Below are 18,262 nucleotides of genomic sequence, written 5' to 3'. Positions count from 1 at the left end.
GAAGTTCCGGGTCCAGGATGATTACTTGCGCCTAGTCAGTGGTTGGTCTCTGGTGGTGCCTCTAATTAGCTGGTGGCTTTGGGCAGGTGATTTACTGTCTTTTTATCCCAGTTTCCACATCTGCGAAATGGAGATCATAACAGTGTTTACATTTAATGCTCCTATTTAATGTTGTGCTTAGAAGTGTCAAGTGCTTAGAACAGAGCCTAGCATACAACAACTGAAATAGAGATGTTGGATGTTCTCATTACAAATATCGCTGTTACCACATCACATGAAATTGCCAGAGAGTAACTGGGTATTTCAGAGCCCACTGTAAGATAGGAACTTGGCTAAAGTCTAGAATCCTTGGTGACCCAGGCTAGAGGAGTTGATGTCTCTCTATTGCCCGCTTCCTTTCTTAACAGTTTAGCAACCTTGAGATTGGGTTGCTTCTTGGACAGTCCAGTAGCCACAGTCCTCGGGGGCCCCCATTATCCACAATGTCTCTTCTGCCCATGCTTTGAGCATCTCTGTGACTGTAGCCTGTTTTTTTTAAATGGACATATTTTATGTACCATGCCATTCACATACCATAAAATCTATTCTTGTAAAGTGTGCAATTCTGTGGGTTTTAGTATGTTTCCAAAGTTGTGCAACTATCACCATTATCTAATTCTAAAACATGTCTATTACCCCCAAAAACCCTGAACCCATTAGCAGGTACTCCCCATTTCTCCCAGCTGCTGGCAACCACTAACCTACTTTTTGCCTCTATGGATTTGCCTATTCTAAATATTTTAGATAATGGGAATCATACAATATGTGGCCTTTTGTGTCTGGCTCATTTCGCTTAGCATAATGTTTTCAAGGTCCATCCATATTGTAGCCTGTATCAGTACTTCATTCCTTTTATGGCTGAATACTATTCCATTGTATGGATATAGCATATTTTGTTTGTCCATTGACCGGCTGATGGACATTTAGGTTGCTTCCACTTTTTGGCTGTCATTATGTGTCCTGTTCTGATCCCACTTCCCTCCAGATCAGCAGGACCTCTTTGACAATCCATTAAAGCACAAAGTTGAGACAAGTGATGGGCTAGCAATCTCTACGTGACTAGCAGAACCAGGAAATAAATGTAATTTTAAAAAAGCTGGAAGATTAATATATATCTAGGCAGACTGCCTAGAATAACTGTGAGAAATGGAAAAGGAAAAAATAAGGAATTTCTTTAAGGAATTCAGACTTGCCTGTGGAGCAGATGGGACTGAAAAAATTACTTTGGTATATGTGTGTTTCCTTGACTAGACTGTGGGGTTTGAGGGAGCAATGGGTCCTCACACCATGTTTACTTTTGTATCCCTCCCATGGTGCCTGGTAGTCAGTTTGTGCTGAGCAGAATCGGTTAGAATGAATACCTTGGGACTTAGAGTGGGTTTCTGTTGAAGGACAGGCTGGCGTCCTGCCACTTAAAGTTCCCAGTGTTCTTTAGGGCAAACCATTTACCATTCTACATAAATATTCAGGGGCAGCTTTTTGGTTGTTTCCAATGTTAGGTACCTCACTGATCCCATCGGAGGCTGCATTTGGAGCTGGGTGTTTGGTGTGTGGCTTGGAAGGAAAGGGATCCTAGATGGGAGAGGCTGACTTGGGACCCTAGTTGGAAACCTTCCTGAGGCAGCAGTTGAGGGACCTGGATTATACTTGGTGACTCAGCCTGTGACATATTCATAAGTCTCACAAGAACACATGCTGCCAGTAGACACAGCTGTGAAACAAATGATTGCCAGCTGTGCTGACAGGTTTAAAAAAGACAAGGAAACTAGGGGGAGAAAGTCAACGACTGCTACTCTCTTGATTGTAGCCACATTTGGAAAATGGTGTTCCTGGGTGAGCTGATAACCATAGTCATCGGCTTTGTCCAACACCCCAGGGGACATCTGAATACAGGGGAATGAATGATTTGGGCTGGTCATAAACTTCAAGCACTCCGCGGGCCAGCCTGGTCCTGATGGTGGGATGGCAGAGACTCACGTTCTGTTCCCTGTGCTGTGTTTCAGGTGCGCTTGATGATAACTGACGCTGCCAGACACAAGCTGCTCGTGCTGACCGGACAGTGCTTTGAAAATACCGGAGAGCTCATTCTCCAGTCCGGCTCTTTCTCCTTCCAGAACTTCATAGAGATTTTCACCGATCAAGAGGTGGGCTCTCGTTTGGGAGACTAAATTTTACAATTGCTTGGTTACTGTGGTAGCCTCAGGCTGTTCTTTGAAAGCACTCCAGGGAGATAGAAGAAGGGAAGGGAATGTCACACCTCCTTTGAAATAGGCAAAACTTGTGATCTAGTATGCTCTATAGTTGTGTGGCTCATCACCAAAAGAATTTAGAGCACTCATCTATAATTAATTGGCCGCATTCTTAATGTGCCCGAGATACAGATGGAGGGGGATTGGAACAATCTCCATTTTACAGATGGCAAAAATGAAGGAAATGCTTCATTTCCATGAGCCCAAAAGAAAACCCAAGTTTCCTGTTTTCTGAAAGAATACTCCAAAGATCTCTTGGACTTTTGGTAGGACTTCACTGATCTCTTTTACTTATTTTTCCTGATCCAATTATTTCTGATTTCTCTTACTTTGAATGCCTGGTCTCAATGTTTGAACTTAGGCTGTTTGAATAGCCCAAAAAATATAGGGCTTGAGAAAGGGAAGACATATAGGAAAATGGGGCACCTTCATGGGGCAAGTTAATGCCCCTAAGAAAAAAGAGGGTTAAAGTAGCTGGACTGAAGCTAGAATACGAATATTTCTAATGAATATATCTTATTCAAGAATGATACATGTGAAGTATTAAAAACTAGATGATGACAGTGGCATTTAGGAAAATCAGATTGAAGATTTTAATTTGGTTGTTTCTGCTTGAGAATTCGTCCTGGCTGGGAAACTCCTCTTTCCAAAGTAATGTGCCTGTTTCATTTTGATTGTTTATAGTAGTTACAGAAACAACTCAGGACTGTCACCGCAACAGGTTGGGTAGCTGATAGCAGATTTCCACGTGGAGAAGTACTGACAGGAGGAGTTACCACTTCTATTTAAAACCGTCTTCCTGAGCACTTCCTGAGATGGCGGCATCTCAGTCTCGTGGGTGTTGCTAAGGGTCATCTGTCTCTGCATTTAATCTTCCTTGGGCTGTGCTTCACTGAGAGGCCTCTGTGTACTTGTCATCACTGGCAAGAGCTGTAAATAAACTGCCCAGCTTCATTTGGCTCACCTGGAGGCTTCTATAAAAAGACTGGTTGGATGACATAACTATGTTTCACTCTCTACCCACTGCGGAGGAATAAAAAATTGTGAAAAGAAACATTGAAAAGCCAAGCTTTCGGAAGGTGTGATGTCGTCTGGGCCGTGAGGCAGATAGTTCTGGCTTCTCACAGCGAGAAGGGGCCCAGGGCTCACTCACAGCTGGTATCACCTTTCCACTTCAAAATGAAGCCTTTTGCCCTGTCTTTCTCTAGAGCTTGTGATCTGTCATCCTCCCAGGCTGCTAGAGTTCAGGCTCCATTCATATCCATTGTACCCACATATCCATCTCATATCCATTGTACCCACAGAAAGTAAAGATCCAGTTATTCAATCACATTGAAATACCCGAGCTAGAACTACAATTCTCACTCTACCTGCCGCCCTGAAATTGGTGCGTGACCACTTTAATGTCAGAATCTTTTGCTTGATTGTGTCCCCATGTTTATGTTGTACCTGACGGCAGTTGGGCATTTGTATGGTAGCCCAGAGGCTACCACACACATTATCAGAACCTTGCCTTGGGGAAGGGAGAGAGCGGCAGAGGACTGGATACAGCCCCATGGTTCAGTAACAGAGGTGGATGATTAACTGTCCTGCTTGTAGGCTCGGGGGCCAGCCCTGAACCCTTCGCTCATCTGTATGCACATGGGAGCCTCTTCTGCATTCTGCTGCAGTTCTGCAGCTAATTTCTAGTGGTTGGTTTCTATCCACATCATTGGATTTTTTTTTTTTCCTGCCGTAAAACCAAACAGAGGACATATGTAAAGAAAAGGGTTTGTCATTGCCAGAGCTTTAAATGAGGTGGTGTCACAATTCACCTGTCTAGACCCCAAATAATACCCCTCTCTCTCTTTGAGTAAGGCATAGTGTTATGAAATTGTTGCTTAAATCATTTTTATTAGCCCGTGGAAGTAGAATGTTAGCACAATGGACTATGCACATATCAGAGTTTACCACTGATTACAGAAGGAAAAGAACTGGCCTTAACTGAAGAATGTGAGTTCTGTGGAAGGGCAGATTCCTTAGGGTTTGTAATCACTAAGGTGGGTTCTGGAGAGCACACACCTTCATTCTCACAAGACTCAGGCAAGTGTTGTTCAGGCCAGAGACTCTGTCTGTGCAGTAACTCCCATTCCAATATTTTGGAGAAGGTAATGCTCAACACATGTGGAAAAGGACCTCTAGAGTTCTCCCTAACAGACTAGAGCAGTGGTGTCAGCAGTGGTAGGGGAAGGTAAGAGGGGGAGAGAACATTGGGTGGAACTCATGCTTCCTCTTGCTTCAACCAGAGCAACTCAGCCTTTGTCTCCTTGACATTGTGGACTTTGAAGAAAGGCTGCCACATCCAAAGTGGATTGAAAATTGCTGGACTCTGGTTACAAGCCTATGGAGCTATGATTTCCTGCTATTGCAATGAAAAAAGGGGTTTTTTTGTTTTGTTTTTTTCACCAGTTATGGTAGTTATGGTGAGGAGCAAGTGGGAGCTCCTCACGTAGCCAGTCCAGAAGTCATTTGCCTATTTATTTATTTATAAGAGTCGATTTTATTTATTTATTTATTTATTTATTTATTTTTATTGGGGAATATTGGGGAATAGTGTGTTTTTCCAGGGCCCATCAGCTCCAAGTTGTCCTTCAATCTAGTTGTGGAGGGCACAGCTCAGCTCCAAGTCCAGTCACGATTTTTAATCTTTAGTTGCAGTGGGCACAGCCCACCATCCCGTGTGGGAATCGAACCGGCAACCCTGTTGTTCAGAGCTCACGCGCTAACCAGCTGAGCCATCCGCGCGCCCCTGAGAAAAGGGTTTGAGTCAGAATGACTCAGTAACAAAGGGACCTTAAAGGCCATTTGGTGTCCAGTTTTGTTCTTATTATCCAGTCCTTGATACATACTAGTCACTCTCCAGAGATCAGAAACACAATTTGGGGAAAAACAAAAATGATACATTTTTTTGACAAGAATAGCTGAAAATCAGTGGACTGAAAAATGGAATTATCAGGGCATTCTGAACTTCAGGTTAGGAGAGTCTTAGTCTTTGGAGGTCAACTACAAACCTAGAACTTAGAGATAGAACAATCATTTGGCTAACCCATCCCTCCCTGAAATCCGAGGATGGTGAAATCACCATCTCCAGGGGATATTTTTCAGTCTGTCTGTTAGAAAGGTTTTCCTTATTTGTCTCATAGTATCTTCGAGGAAGAAATGTGATCCTTGTTCTACCTGACAGTGTCTTAGACATCCTTCACCAATGCTGCCAATTTTTTTTTCTTCCAGATTAATTAGTTTCAGGTTCACTCACTGTTCTTCATAAGACAAGATATTAATGGCTCCTTACATTCCCCGGTCACTGTCCTTCCAACTTGTTCCATTGGCAGAAAGGGGAATGGGTGTGGGAGGAAATTCAAGAGTTCAGTCTTTGTCATGCTTCAGTGCCTTGGTGTTATGAGACGCCAAGTTGGATATGAGTCCAGAGCTCAGGGAACTAAGAGTTGGGCTGAAGCTATTAATTGGGAAGCCATCAGAATATGAGAAAATAGCTGAAGTGACCTAGAGAGAGCAATGCAGAAGAGAAAAGGGCCCTTGTCTAGCATTTAGAGGTTAAGGTCAAGGAGAAGGAGCCAGCAAGGAGATTTGTTTCAGTTTGTTCTCTTGTTTATTTTCTTGTTTGTTTATGGTCTAGTTTCTCTAATAAAATATTGTGACTCATCTTGGACACCAAACTTCCGGGGTTATTGACAAGGTGAGAATTTTGCGAGTCAATGACTTCTATAGTTTTCAATACAATCTTCTATTGAATAAGTCTAAAAGTAACTGGACTATTACCATCCACAATTAAATGTCAGTGGGGAAGGGATGCAGGCTTTGAGGAGCTCTGTAATTTACATAATTTGGGGGCTCCCTTTCAGAAAAAGAAAACAAAATTATTAATACACAATTAAGTATAGGGCTTTGGGAGCATGCCAGTAAGGGGCCTTAAAGTTTAAGCTTCTTTAACTTTATGATAAATCCACTTGACTGTAAACTAAAATCCCTGAGTCTTTTCCATGGATATTGTTAAGCAACATCTCTAAATCCTGCACGTAATTTACCTAGCTGGTTTATTGGACCTTCCATTTATCTCTTTAGAATACCATCCTGGTAGAGTTGACCCAATGAATCATCATCCCAATGTCCAAAGCTTTTGTAAACGTCTTAATTCTGCCATCCCACATTTTGCTATGCTTCCCATTTTCGTGCCATCAAAGATTTGATAATCATGTCTTCACCATTTTTATCCAAGTCAGTACTCAGTAAAACATAAACGAGCCCTGAGGAAGCCCATCAGAGACCTCTTCCCAGGTTGACACTAAGCAGCATTATTTACATGGCTGGCTACAACTCCACCTAATTCTGTTATCACTCTGTTCAGAGATCCTGTGAAACATCTTGCTGAAAACCAGAGATATGCTGTCCACTGTATTTCCTCATTAGCCAAGCAAGTAATCTAATCAAAAAAGGAAACGTAGTTAATAGGTCATGACTTAAAAATTCAAATCTTATTTTCATTAATATTATTTACAGTAAAGTCGTTTACTTCTTTTATCTTCCTTCCTCTTCGAGTATGCCTGCATTTAATTAGAAAAAGAAATTGACAAAAACGACTATCTTTGCCCCAAGCAATATTTCTTCCAGTCATGTCTCTCATCCATCTTTTTAAGAACAAGGGGAGGGTAACAAACAGTGTGCTTGAGAGGTCCGAGCAGGCTCATGTCACTTCCCAAGTGTCTGCTCTAGGAGGACAGTACGTATTGAATTGGCCAAGTTCCGTGCAGTTCAACTAACATCTGGCTATTAAGCCTGATGATACATTGGGGGAACAAAATTAACTATGATACAGAGATATAGAAGATGTGTTTCCTTTTATTCAGGAACTCTTAATATAAGGGCTATCATAGCTATCATTTACCATCAGAGTTTGGATGAGTATTTCCAAACTCTTTTAGAAGAAGCCTCAGTTTCTAAGGCTAAGACCTACCGGTACACTGCTCATATTATTGGAGCCTCCTTATTGCTTTCTTCTGTTCTTTGAATAAGCGTTGATTGAGTGCCACTGTGGACTGGACGCTCATAAGACCTAGTCTTTGCCCTTGAGGCACTCACTCTCTCATGTGTACAGGTCACTCTCTCATTGGAGTACAGGTCTGGAGGCAGGCTCTGGGGAGAAGTGGGTAGTTGGTTTCTGCTGTGTAGCTCCGAGGCTGTAGTAGTTGTTCCTCCTCCTTCTTCTCTCTGCCCCATTCCATCCATCCATCTCCTTCTTGAAGAGCTCTCCCTAGCCTCAGTTTCTGCATTCTTGTCTCATCGTGCACAGTATGCTGCTGCTTCTCCAGAGGGCCAGGTTTTCCCTCTATGAAAAGAAACCTGTCCAACAGTGATGGCTTTTTTCCCTCTTTCCCTTATACGTCATAGTTTTCCATTCACCAGCCTCTCTTTGCTGTTTTCAATTACCCTTGACTTCCTCAGAATTCTCTACAACCTTATTTTTATTTGGGATTGTTTTCCTTCATTTCGTAGGAACTCTCTGAGTAGAGGTGAAAAGATAGAATGTAGGAAGGTATTCCTCAAGTCTTTACCATCTCCTTGAACTTGGTGATTATGTCACATAAAAAGAGCTAGTGATTGAATACACCTACACACAACTGGAACAAACCCTTTGCTGCAACACTCCTCAGTTAGGGTGGAATTTCAAAAATTAAAATAGACTAAATTTTTAAAATCTCACTATTAAAGATTCAACAGTTTGAGTTATCCTAGAGTTTTCCTCTAAAATGTATTATAAAACATGAATAGTTTGTGTGTGCCCTGTGTGAAAATTAGAATGGAGAGAGTCATAAGAATCCTAAATGTGCGATAGTGATGGTGATGAGGTTCTATGCTAATTATCGGACAAGGATCCATACTTGGTGCTCATGTGTGCTTTGGTCAGCAAATAATTTGAGCAAAGACTATCGCAGAGATAGTTACCATTCACGTTTGCAGTTTCCTTAGCTTCCAAAATAGTTGATTCTTAGCCCTTTTACAGGAGATTATCAAGTTAAGTCAGAGGAAACAGCAAACTCAGACTTGTTGTTTTGTTATTTTGTGACCCTTCACATAAAATGTAGAATGAATAGGCTAACAAAACAAAAATGGCTATTTTACTGCAATCTCATGTAGGGATATTTAGATTCTATAAATTACCTTTGTGCATACATATACACTAGTAGACTCAGAATGTATCTGGGGGTTTGTATGAGACAAAGGAAACCACTCTAATACTAGCAGGTAAGAGTTCAGATCTGCTGGCCCAGGGATACTTGGGCCATAGGGAGTCTTTGCTTTGCCCTTTCATCATTTACCATCAAGGACAAAGAGCTCTTTTCCATTGAATGTCTGGGCTGATTTATGAGTTTTGCTGCAACTGAAAGAAGACTAGAGTTTATGGCTTGATTCTCCCTCACTGTTTACTAAGCTAAGACCATGAAACATATAGCTATAATACGGAGTGAAACGTAAAATAGCATTTTCATTGAACCACAATGTCTGTTTCAGTCCTGATTTGCTCTTCTGCATTCCCATCCTATGGGAAATACTAAACAATGTGTTGAAAAACGTTTGAGTCAAATTTGATCTTAGCCATTTACCCACAGCTTGCCCTGAAAAGAACAGGAGTTGTGAGAGAGCAGAATGTCCCACCTTGAATTTAAATATTAGTAAATGGGGGACAAAATTGGCTACTTGCTTGTGTAATTACCCAGTTGCTTTAATTATCATGTCTTCAATAAAAGCATTTGTATTTGTAGAGAATCTGCTGGGTGAACCACTCTTGTTTTAAATATTGTGAACTGAAGCCAGAACTAATACATTATTTTGTCGTAATGAGCAATCTATAACTTCTTGTCTTCCCGAGGGTGTGGGGAACTACACCAAACTTTTATCCTTTGTACCTACCAAAGTCTAAAAGTAGACAACAATAACTGTACTATATCTAAATATCTTCAAGGTATCCATCAGGTCTTTTTACCAAGCCTAGTAGAATAAAAGAAAACATTTTCTATCTGTGGTGAAATGACTCACATAGCCTTCCCCTGTGATAATACAATATTTTTTAAAGGGCATTTTTACATGGCGAGTACCCAGGGGTAAGAATTCAATGTATTTCATAACCGCTGTGGTCCAGGCGCTGATCTTCCAGGTGGTCCCTGATCTTAGGATTGGACCAGAGTTCTGGAGTTCCCCTGCTGGACAAAAACAGACGATGCACATGTCTCAGAGGGTGGTGACTGAGACCTAAGGGAGTAGTAGGGGGACGTCAGGACAGAGGCTGTTCGCCTACCATAGCAGAAATACTTCAGCATTTAAACAGCCAGCATCTCTGAAATCAGCCCTGTGTACATCCATTGATCCTATAACATCTAGTAATAGATGGAGAGGATGCGTCAGTGATGACATTCACTTCATCCTTTTCTTTCTCTGTTTATTATTACTTTTTTTATATCCTAGATTGGGGAATTACTGAGTACCACCCATCCTGCCAACAAAGCTAGTTTAACCCTCTTCTGTCCCGAAGAAGGGGACTGGAAGAACTCCAATCTTGACAGACACAATCTCCAAGACTTCATTAATATTAAACTCAACTCAGCTTCTATCTTGCCAGAAATGGAAGGACTTTCCGAGTTTACCGAGTATCTCTCAGAATCAGTGGAAGTCCCATCTCCCTTTGATATCCTAGAACCTCCCACATCGGGTGGATTTCTAAAGCTCTCCAAGCCCTGTTGCTACATTTTTCCAGGAGGGAGGGGCGATTCTGCGTTGTTTGCAGTGAACGGCTTCAATATGCTCATCAACGGAGGATCAGAAAGAAAATCCTGCTTCTGGAAGCTCATCCGACACTTGGACCGAGTGGACTCCATCCTGCTCACCCACATTGGGGATGACAATTTGCCTGGAATCAACAGCATGCTACAGCGGAAAATTGCAGAGCTTGAGGAAGAACAGTCTCAGGGCTCTACCACCAATAGTGACTGGATGAAAAACCTCATCTCCCCTGACTTAGGAGTTGTATTTCTCAATGTCCCTGAAAGTCTGAAAAACCCAGAGCCAAACATCAAGATGAAGAGAAGCATTGAAGAAGCTTGCTTCACTCTCCAGTACCTAAACAAATTGTCCATGAAACCAGAACCTCTATACAGAAGTGTAGGCAATACCATTGATCCTGTCATTCTTTTCCAAAAGATGGGAGTTGGTAAACTTGAGATGTATGTGCTTAATCCAGTCAAGAGCAGCAAGGAAATGCAGTATTTTATGCAGCAGTGGACTGGCACCAACAAAGACAAGGCTGAACTAATCCTGCCTAATGGTCAAGAAATAGATATCCCAGTTTCCTACTTAACGTCAGTCTCATCTTTGATTGTGTGGCATCCAGCAAATCCTGCAGAGAAAATCATCCGAGTCCTATTTCCTGGAAACAGCACTCAATACAATATCCTGGAAGGACTGGAAAAGCTCAAACATTTAGACTTCCTGAAACAGCCGCTGGCCACCCAGAAGGATCTAACTGGCCAGGTGGCCACTCCTGCTGTGAAACAAGTAAAACTGAAACAGAGGGCTGATAGCCGAGAAAGTCTGAAGCCAGCCACAAAACCACTGGCCAGCAAATCTGTGCGAAAGGAGTCTAAAGAAGAAACCTCTGAGGTCTCAAAAGCGAATCACGTGGAAAAGCCACCCAAAGTTGAAAGCAAAGAAAAGGTAACGGTGAAAAAAGACAAGCCAGTAAAAACAGAGACCAAACCAGTGACCGAAAAGGAGGTGCCCAGCAAAGAAGAGCAGCCTCCCCCAGTGAAAGCCGAGGTGGCTGAAAAGCAAGCCACAGATGTCAAACCCAAAGTCACCAAGGAGAAGACAGTGAAAAAGGAAACAAAGGCAAAATCTGAAGAAAAGAAAGAGGAGAAGGATAAACCAAAGAAAGAAGTGGCTAAAAAGGAGGACAAAACACTTATTAAGAAGGAGGAAAAAACAAAAAGGGAAGAGGTGAAAAAGGAAGTCAAAAAAGAAATCAAGAAAGAGGAGAAGAAAGAATCCAAGAAAGAGGTGAAGAAAGAAACACCACTGAAGGAAGCCAAGAAGGAAGTTAAGAAGGAAGAAAAGAAGGAAATTAAAAAGGAAGAAAAGGAACCCAAAAAAGAAATTAAGAAACTTCCTAAAGACTCAAAGAAATCATCTACTCCTCTATCTGAAGCAAAAAAACCAGCTGCGTTAAAACCAAAAGTACCCAAGAAGGAAGAGTCTGTCAAGAAGGAATCTGCTGCTGCCGGGAAGCTAAAGGAGAAGGGGAAAATTAAAGTCATTAAGAAGGAAGGCAAGCCAACAGAGGCTGCAGCTGCAGCCATCGGCACTGTGGCCTCTGCAGCGGCTGTGGCAGCGGCGGCAGCTGGAACAGCAACCACTGGCCCTGCCAAAGAACTGGAAGCTGAGAGGTCCCTGATGTCATCTCCCGAGGACCTAACGAAGGACTTCGAAGAGCTAAAGGCTGAAGAGGTCCACGTAGCGCGAGACATCCAGCCTCAGCTGGACTTGGTTGAAGGTGAAGGGAAACTGAAGGAAACTGAGCCGGTCGAAGCCTACGTCATCCAGAAAGAGACAGAAGTCCTCAAAGGCTCTGCCGAGTCCCCTGACGAGGGAATCACCACCACCGAAGGGGAGGGTGAGTGTGAGCAAACACCCGAGGAGCTGGAGCCAGTCGAGAAGCAGGGGGTGGACGACATTGAAAAATTTGAAGATGAAGGAGCGGGTTTTGAAGAATCTTCAGAGACTGGAGACTACGAGGAGAAGGCAGAAACTGAGGAGGCGGAGGAGCCAGAAGAGGATGGTGAAGAAAATGTGTGTGTGAGCACCTCCAGGCAGAGTCTCGCAGAGGAGGAAGAAAGGGCGAAGGCCGAGGCAGATGTGCACATCAAGGAGAAGAGGGAGTCTGTGGTCAGCGGGGATGACCGAGCAGAAGAAGACATGGACGAGGCGGTGGAGAAAGGAGCTGACCAATCTGAAGAGGAGGGTGATGAGGAGGACCAAGCTGAGGATGCCAGAGAGGACAAATATGAGCCTGAAAGAGCTGAAGCTGAAGATTATGTGATGGCCGTGGTTGACAAGGCTGCGGAGGCTGGTGGTGCTGAGGATCAGTACGGATTCCTTACTGCTTCAACCAAGCAACGGGGAGCCCAGTCTCCTGCCCGGGAACCTGCATCTTCAATTCATGATGAGACGCTGCCTGGAGGCTCGGAGAGCGAGGCCACCGCTTCTGATGAGGAGAATCGCGAAGACCAGCCTGAAGAATTCACTGCCACTTCCGGCTACACTCAGTCTACCATTGAGATATCCAGTGAGCCCACCCCAATGGATGAGATGTCTACTCCTCGTGATGTGATGAGCGACGAGACCAACAATGAAGAGACAGAGTCCCCATCTCAGGAATTTGTAAATATCACCAAATATGAATCTTCGCTGTATTCTCAGGAATACTCCAAACCTGCTGTTACATCGCTCAGTGGATTATCTGAAGGATCAAAAACAGACGCCACGGATGGGAAAGATTACAATGCCTCAGCCTCCACCATTTCACCACCCTCATCCATGGAGGAAGATAAATTTAGCAAATCTGTTCTACGTGACGTTTACTGCTCTGAAGAGAAAGACATGAAAGCCAGTGCCACACTGGCTATTAAAGACACTGTCTCAGCAGTTTCAGATGAAAAACTTAGTCCATCCAAGAGCCCATCCCTGAGTCCGTCTCCGCCCATAGAAAAGACCCCTCTGGGTGAACGTAGTGTGAACTTTTCTCTGACACCTAATGAGATTAAAGTATCATCAAAGGCAGAAGCAGCCTCAGTGTCTCCTGAGGTGACCCAAGAAGTAGTTGAAGAACATGCTAGTCCTGAGGATAAGACCCTGGAAGTGGTGTCTCCCTCTCAGTCTGTGACTGGCAGTGCTGGCCACACACCTTACTACCAATCTCCCACTGACGAGAAATCCAGTCACCTCCCCACAGAAGTCAATGAAAAACCACCAGCAGTTCCAGTGAGTTTTGAATTCAGTGATGCCAAAGATGAGAATGAAAGGGCTTCCATAAGCCCTATGGATGAACCTGTGCCTGACTCAGAGTCTCCTATTGAAAAAGTTTTGTCTCCTTTGCGGAGTCCCCCCCTAATCGGATCTGAGTCTGCATATGAAAATTTTCTAAGTGCTGAAAACAAGGTTCCTGGTAGATGTATGGAAAGCCCCTTTGAAGGAAAGAATGGAAAACAAGGCTTTCCAGACCACATAAGCCCAGTTTCTGGCATGATTTCCACTGGTCTTTCCCAAGACAAACAGGAAGGGAAAGGCACAGACTTTATACCAATAAAGGAAGACTTTGGTCAACAAAAGAAAACTGACGATATTGAACCCATGAGTTCTCAATCAGGACTGGCTTTAGATGAAAGGAAGTTAGGAGGAGATGTTTCTCCAACACAAATAGATGTCAGTCAGTTCGGATCTTTTAAAGAAGACACTAAGATGTCCATTTCTGAAGGCACTGTCTCAGACAAGTCAGCTACTCCTGTTGATGAGGGTGTAGCAGAAGATACATACTCTCATATGGAGGGTGTGGCCTCAGTCTCCACAGCTTCTGTGGCTACGAGCTCATTTCCAGAGCCAACAACAGATGACGTGTCTCCCTCTCTGCATGCTGAGGTTGGGTCCCCACATTCCACAGAAGTAGATGACTCCCTTTCTGTGTCTGTTGTGCAAACGCCTACCACCTTCCAGGAAACAGAAATGTCCCCCTCTAAAGAAGAATGCCCAAGACCAATGTCAATTTCTCCTCCAGACTTCTCCCCTAAAACAGCCAAATCCAGAACACCAGTTCAAGATCATAGGTCTGAACAATCCTCAATGTCCATCGAATTTGGTCAAGAATCCCCTGAGCACTCCCTTGCTATGGACTTCAGTCGACAGTCTCCAGATCACCCTACGGTGGGTGCAAGTATGCTTCACATCACTGAAAATGGGCCAACTGAGGTGGACTACAGTCCTTCTGACATGCAGGATTCTAGTTTATCACATAAGATACCACCAATGGAGGAGCCATCCTACACTCAAGATAATGATCTTTCTGAGCTCATCTCAGTATCTCAGGTCGAGGTCTCCCCATCCACCTCTTCTGCACATACCCCTTCTCAGATAGCTTCTCCTCTCCAGGAAGATATGCTGTCTGATGTAGCCCCTCCCAGAAATATATCCTTATATGCCTCACTCACCTCTGAAAACGTGCAAAGCCTGGAAGGAGAGAAGCTGTCACCAAAATCTGATATCTCTCCACTCACCCCAAGAGAGTCCTCTCCTTTAAATTCACCTAGTTTTTCAGATTCTACCTCTGCAGGCAAAGAGAACATGGCTTGCCACACTTCCTCTCTTCCATCAATGGAAGCAACATCCACAGAGCCCTATGGCTACCGTGCCTCGATGCTATTTGATACGATGCAACACCATCTAGCCTTGAATAGAGATTTGACCGCATCTGATATGGAGAAGAACAACGGAGGGAAGACACCTGGTAACTTCAGCTATGCCTATCAAAAGCCTGAGGAAACAACTAGGTCCCAAGATGAAGAAGGTTATGACTACAAGTCTCATGAGAAAACTACCCGGACCCCAGATGTGAGTAACTATTACTATGAGAAGACAGAGAGAACTATTAAATCCCCATGTGACAGTGGCTACTCCTATGAGACCATTGAGAAAACCACTAAGACACCTGAAGATGGTGGCTATGCCTATGAAATTACTGAAAAGACCACACGGACCCCCGAAGAGGGTGGGTACTCATATGAGATAAGTGAGAAGACAATAAGAACCCCTGAAATCAGTGGTTACAACTATGAAAAGACTGAGAGGTCTAGAAGGCTGCTGGATGACATCAGCAATGGCTATGACGACTCTGAAGATGGTGGCCACACAGTTGGGGATTCCAGCTACTCTTATGAGACCACTGAGAAAATTGCCAGTTTCCCTGAGTCTGAAAGTTACTCCTACCAGACCGCTACAAAAACTACACGAACCCCTGACACTTCCACATATTGTTATGAGACTTCAGAGAAAGTCACTAGAACCCCTCAGGGGTCTACATATTCCTATCAGACTTCAGACCAGTGCTACCCTACAGAAAAGAAGTCCCCCTCAGAGGCTCGCCAGGATGTTGACTTATGCCTTGTATCCTCCTGTGAATACAAGCATCCCAAGACAGAGCTGTCACCTTCCTTCATTAATCCCAATCCTCTTGAATGGTTTGCCAGTGAAGAGGCAACTGAAGAATCCGAGAAGCCCCTCACTCAGTCAGGGGGAGCCCCACCACCTCCAGGAGGAAAGCCACAAGGGCGACAATGTGATGAAACCCCTCCCACCTCAGTCAGTGAGTCAGCCCCATCCCAGACCGACTCCGATGTCCCTCCAGAGACAGAAGAGTGCCCCTCCATCACCGCTGATGCAAATATCGACTCCGAAGATGAATCAGAAACCATCCCCACAGACAAAACCATTACATACAAACACATGGACCCACCTCCGGCCCCCATGCAGGACCGCAGCCCTTCTCCACGCCACCCTGATGTGTCCATGATGGACCCAGAGGCCTTGGCCATTGAGCAGAACCTGGGCAAAGCTCTGAAGAAAGACCTGAAAGAGAAGACCAAAACCAAAAAGCCAGGTACAAAGACCAAGTCATCCTCACCTGTCAAAAAGAGTGATGGGAAGTCCAAACCCTCTGCGGCTTCACCAAAACCAGGGGGTTTGAAAGAATCCTCAGATAAGGTGTCCAGAATGGCTTCTCCTAAGAAGAAGGAATCTGTAGAAAAAGCATCAAAACCCACCACCACTCCTGAGGTCAAAGCTGCACGTGGGGAAGAGAAAGACAAGGAGACCAAGAATGCTACCAATGTCTCCACATCCAAATCGGTAAAGACTGCAACTTCAGGTAGGTGGACAGTGCCAGGATCCTGATAACAGCCCACAACTAGTCCACTTTTACCTGGAACCTTTGAATTTCCATTTGGCTTTGTGCTGGGAAGATGAGACAGTACAACTGGGTGCTCTCCCTTCCCTTTACCATTCTTTTCCACCAAAAAGTATAGATCTTGGCCCCCTGTAGCCCGTAGGCTTGGGGATAGCTTGGCATATGGCCCAGAGCAGCTCTGATTCACCAGATGTGATTCCTGGGATTGCTTCATTCTGCAACACAGCAACCGCAGCCTTGTTCTGAATCTTCAGAACCAAGGAGATGTGTTTCAAGCTCCTTTAGAAAACTGTTAGCAATGGCTTCAGCTATGCTGGCTCCAGAATGAATCTCAGGTGACAGACCTGGAGCACCCAAAGGCCTAGGGAGAACCAGAGTTCCAAGCCAAGCCTGGAATAATTAGCATAGGCCCAAGATTTAGATTCCATTTTTTTATTAAAAATTTCAAAAATAAAATTTGTAACATTTTAAAATTAAAAAAATTATAAACATTTTTCTTAAAACATCATCAGGCTAGGGCTACATCCTCGCTGAAGGCAAAGCTCTGTTTTCTTATCAGCCAACAAATACCATAATTTTAGTTGACCAGTAAGGTACCCAGAACAAATTGGGAGACAAATATTGAAGGCTCTTCTTATCCCCCCAGTCTTGCTAACAGAAACTCAGAATTCTATTTCAGATTGAAATTGCATATGGCAGGAGCAATATCCCTGACTTATGATCATTACTGTGTTGGTTCCGATTCCCAAATTGATAAAGTTTTCAGCAATGACCTGGGTTTTGATGGAACAGATCTGACTGCCCAGCTTCATTTTGCTTCACACCAATCACAGGGATTTGCATTAATACATTTTATTTGCTTTATGTAGTTATTCTGGGATTTTAGACCACAGTTCACACAGTAATGTAAATTGACCCAAATATGTAAAGCAAAAATAACTTAGAAAACATTTCCTTGATTTATTAGGGAAAATCTGATAGATGAACATTGGGACTTTCAAATTCATTAGCTTTTAGGAAGCATTACAACTGCAGAGTTTTACTTTAATCAACATGGAGGACCAATTTCAAGACTCAGTTCTCATCAGATTTCCTCTTTTTTACATGCATGTAGAGAACAATTTATTCATGTTTGGAATTAATGGAAAACCACCAGATAATGAACCCTTTGGTGTATAAGAGGTGACAACTGACCTGCATGGATAAAACACGAAATCCATTCAAACAGATAAAAGCCAACTGAAATTTGCTATCCAACTTGCCAAACATGTATACTCTAGCCCACACAATTGATTTTTTTAAAAACATTTTTTGTCATTTAAAGAGATAATCTTAAGGCAAAGTAATAAATAAAGATGAGTTAATTGGAAGATGCTTTTCCAATAGATTTCCTGTGTACGTCCTGCCAAAGCAAGCACCCTAATAGATTTCTAAAAAGACAAAATTGCACTATTAATTGATTTTTAAAACAAACCTGGGTTGCCATTTGGCAGTTTCCTCAGCTTGTTCTTCTATATGAGCAGTGTTCATTTGGTGTTGATGGTACTGATTTGGTGTGCAAGGGAAAATTACCGGCATTTTTTAATTATTAGAACTGTAACTCCTAAACTTCTATAAGTCAGAGTTCTTTGGGTGGCCTATCCATGGATATTTTGAGGGTTTTCAGCTCAGATTCATTAAAATGGCTGGTTCATCTATTTATAAAATGAGTCAGTGTATCTAAATATCAGTTGGCTGGTTCTCATCACTCCTCCAACCCCCTGAAAATAAAACTGGACAGTTCATGGAATTCACTGCTGGTTTTGACTCTAGGATGACAGTCTAAACATCCCAATGGAGAAAGGAAATAGGATTAAGTATCCAGTTGGTATTTTAAATGACTTTACAGCAGTGGTCTCAGATCAACTGCACATTGGAA

General features: G+C 43.3%; 1 protein-coding gene across 1 annotated transcript in view; it reads left to right on the top strand.

Moving 5' to 3' along the window:
- MAP1B (microtubule associated protein 1B) overlaps positions 1–18,262 on the top strand; it is a 95,595-nt gene that overhangs the window by 72,655 nt on the left and 4,678 nt on the right. Inside the window, exons 4-5 of the mRNA XM_081054591.1 lie at positions 2,043–2,183; positions 9,807–16,305. Coding sequence (XP_080910717.1) covers positions 2,043–2,183; positions 9,807–16,305 — 6,640 coding nt within the window. The remainder of the gene's footprint in view (positions 1–2,042; positions 2,184–9,806; positions 16,306–18,262) is intronic.

Source organism: Rhinolophus hipposideros (assembly GCF_964194185.1).
Source record: "Rhinolophus hipposideros genome assembly, chromosome: 7".
NCBI lineage: Eukaryota > Metazoa > Chordata > Mammalia > Chiroptera > Rhinolophidae > Rhinolophus > Rhinolophus hipposideros.
The sequence above is the reverse complement of the archived record's forward strand: the minus strand, read 5'-3'. Positions and strand labels throughout refer to the sequence as shown.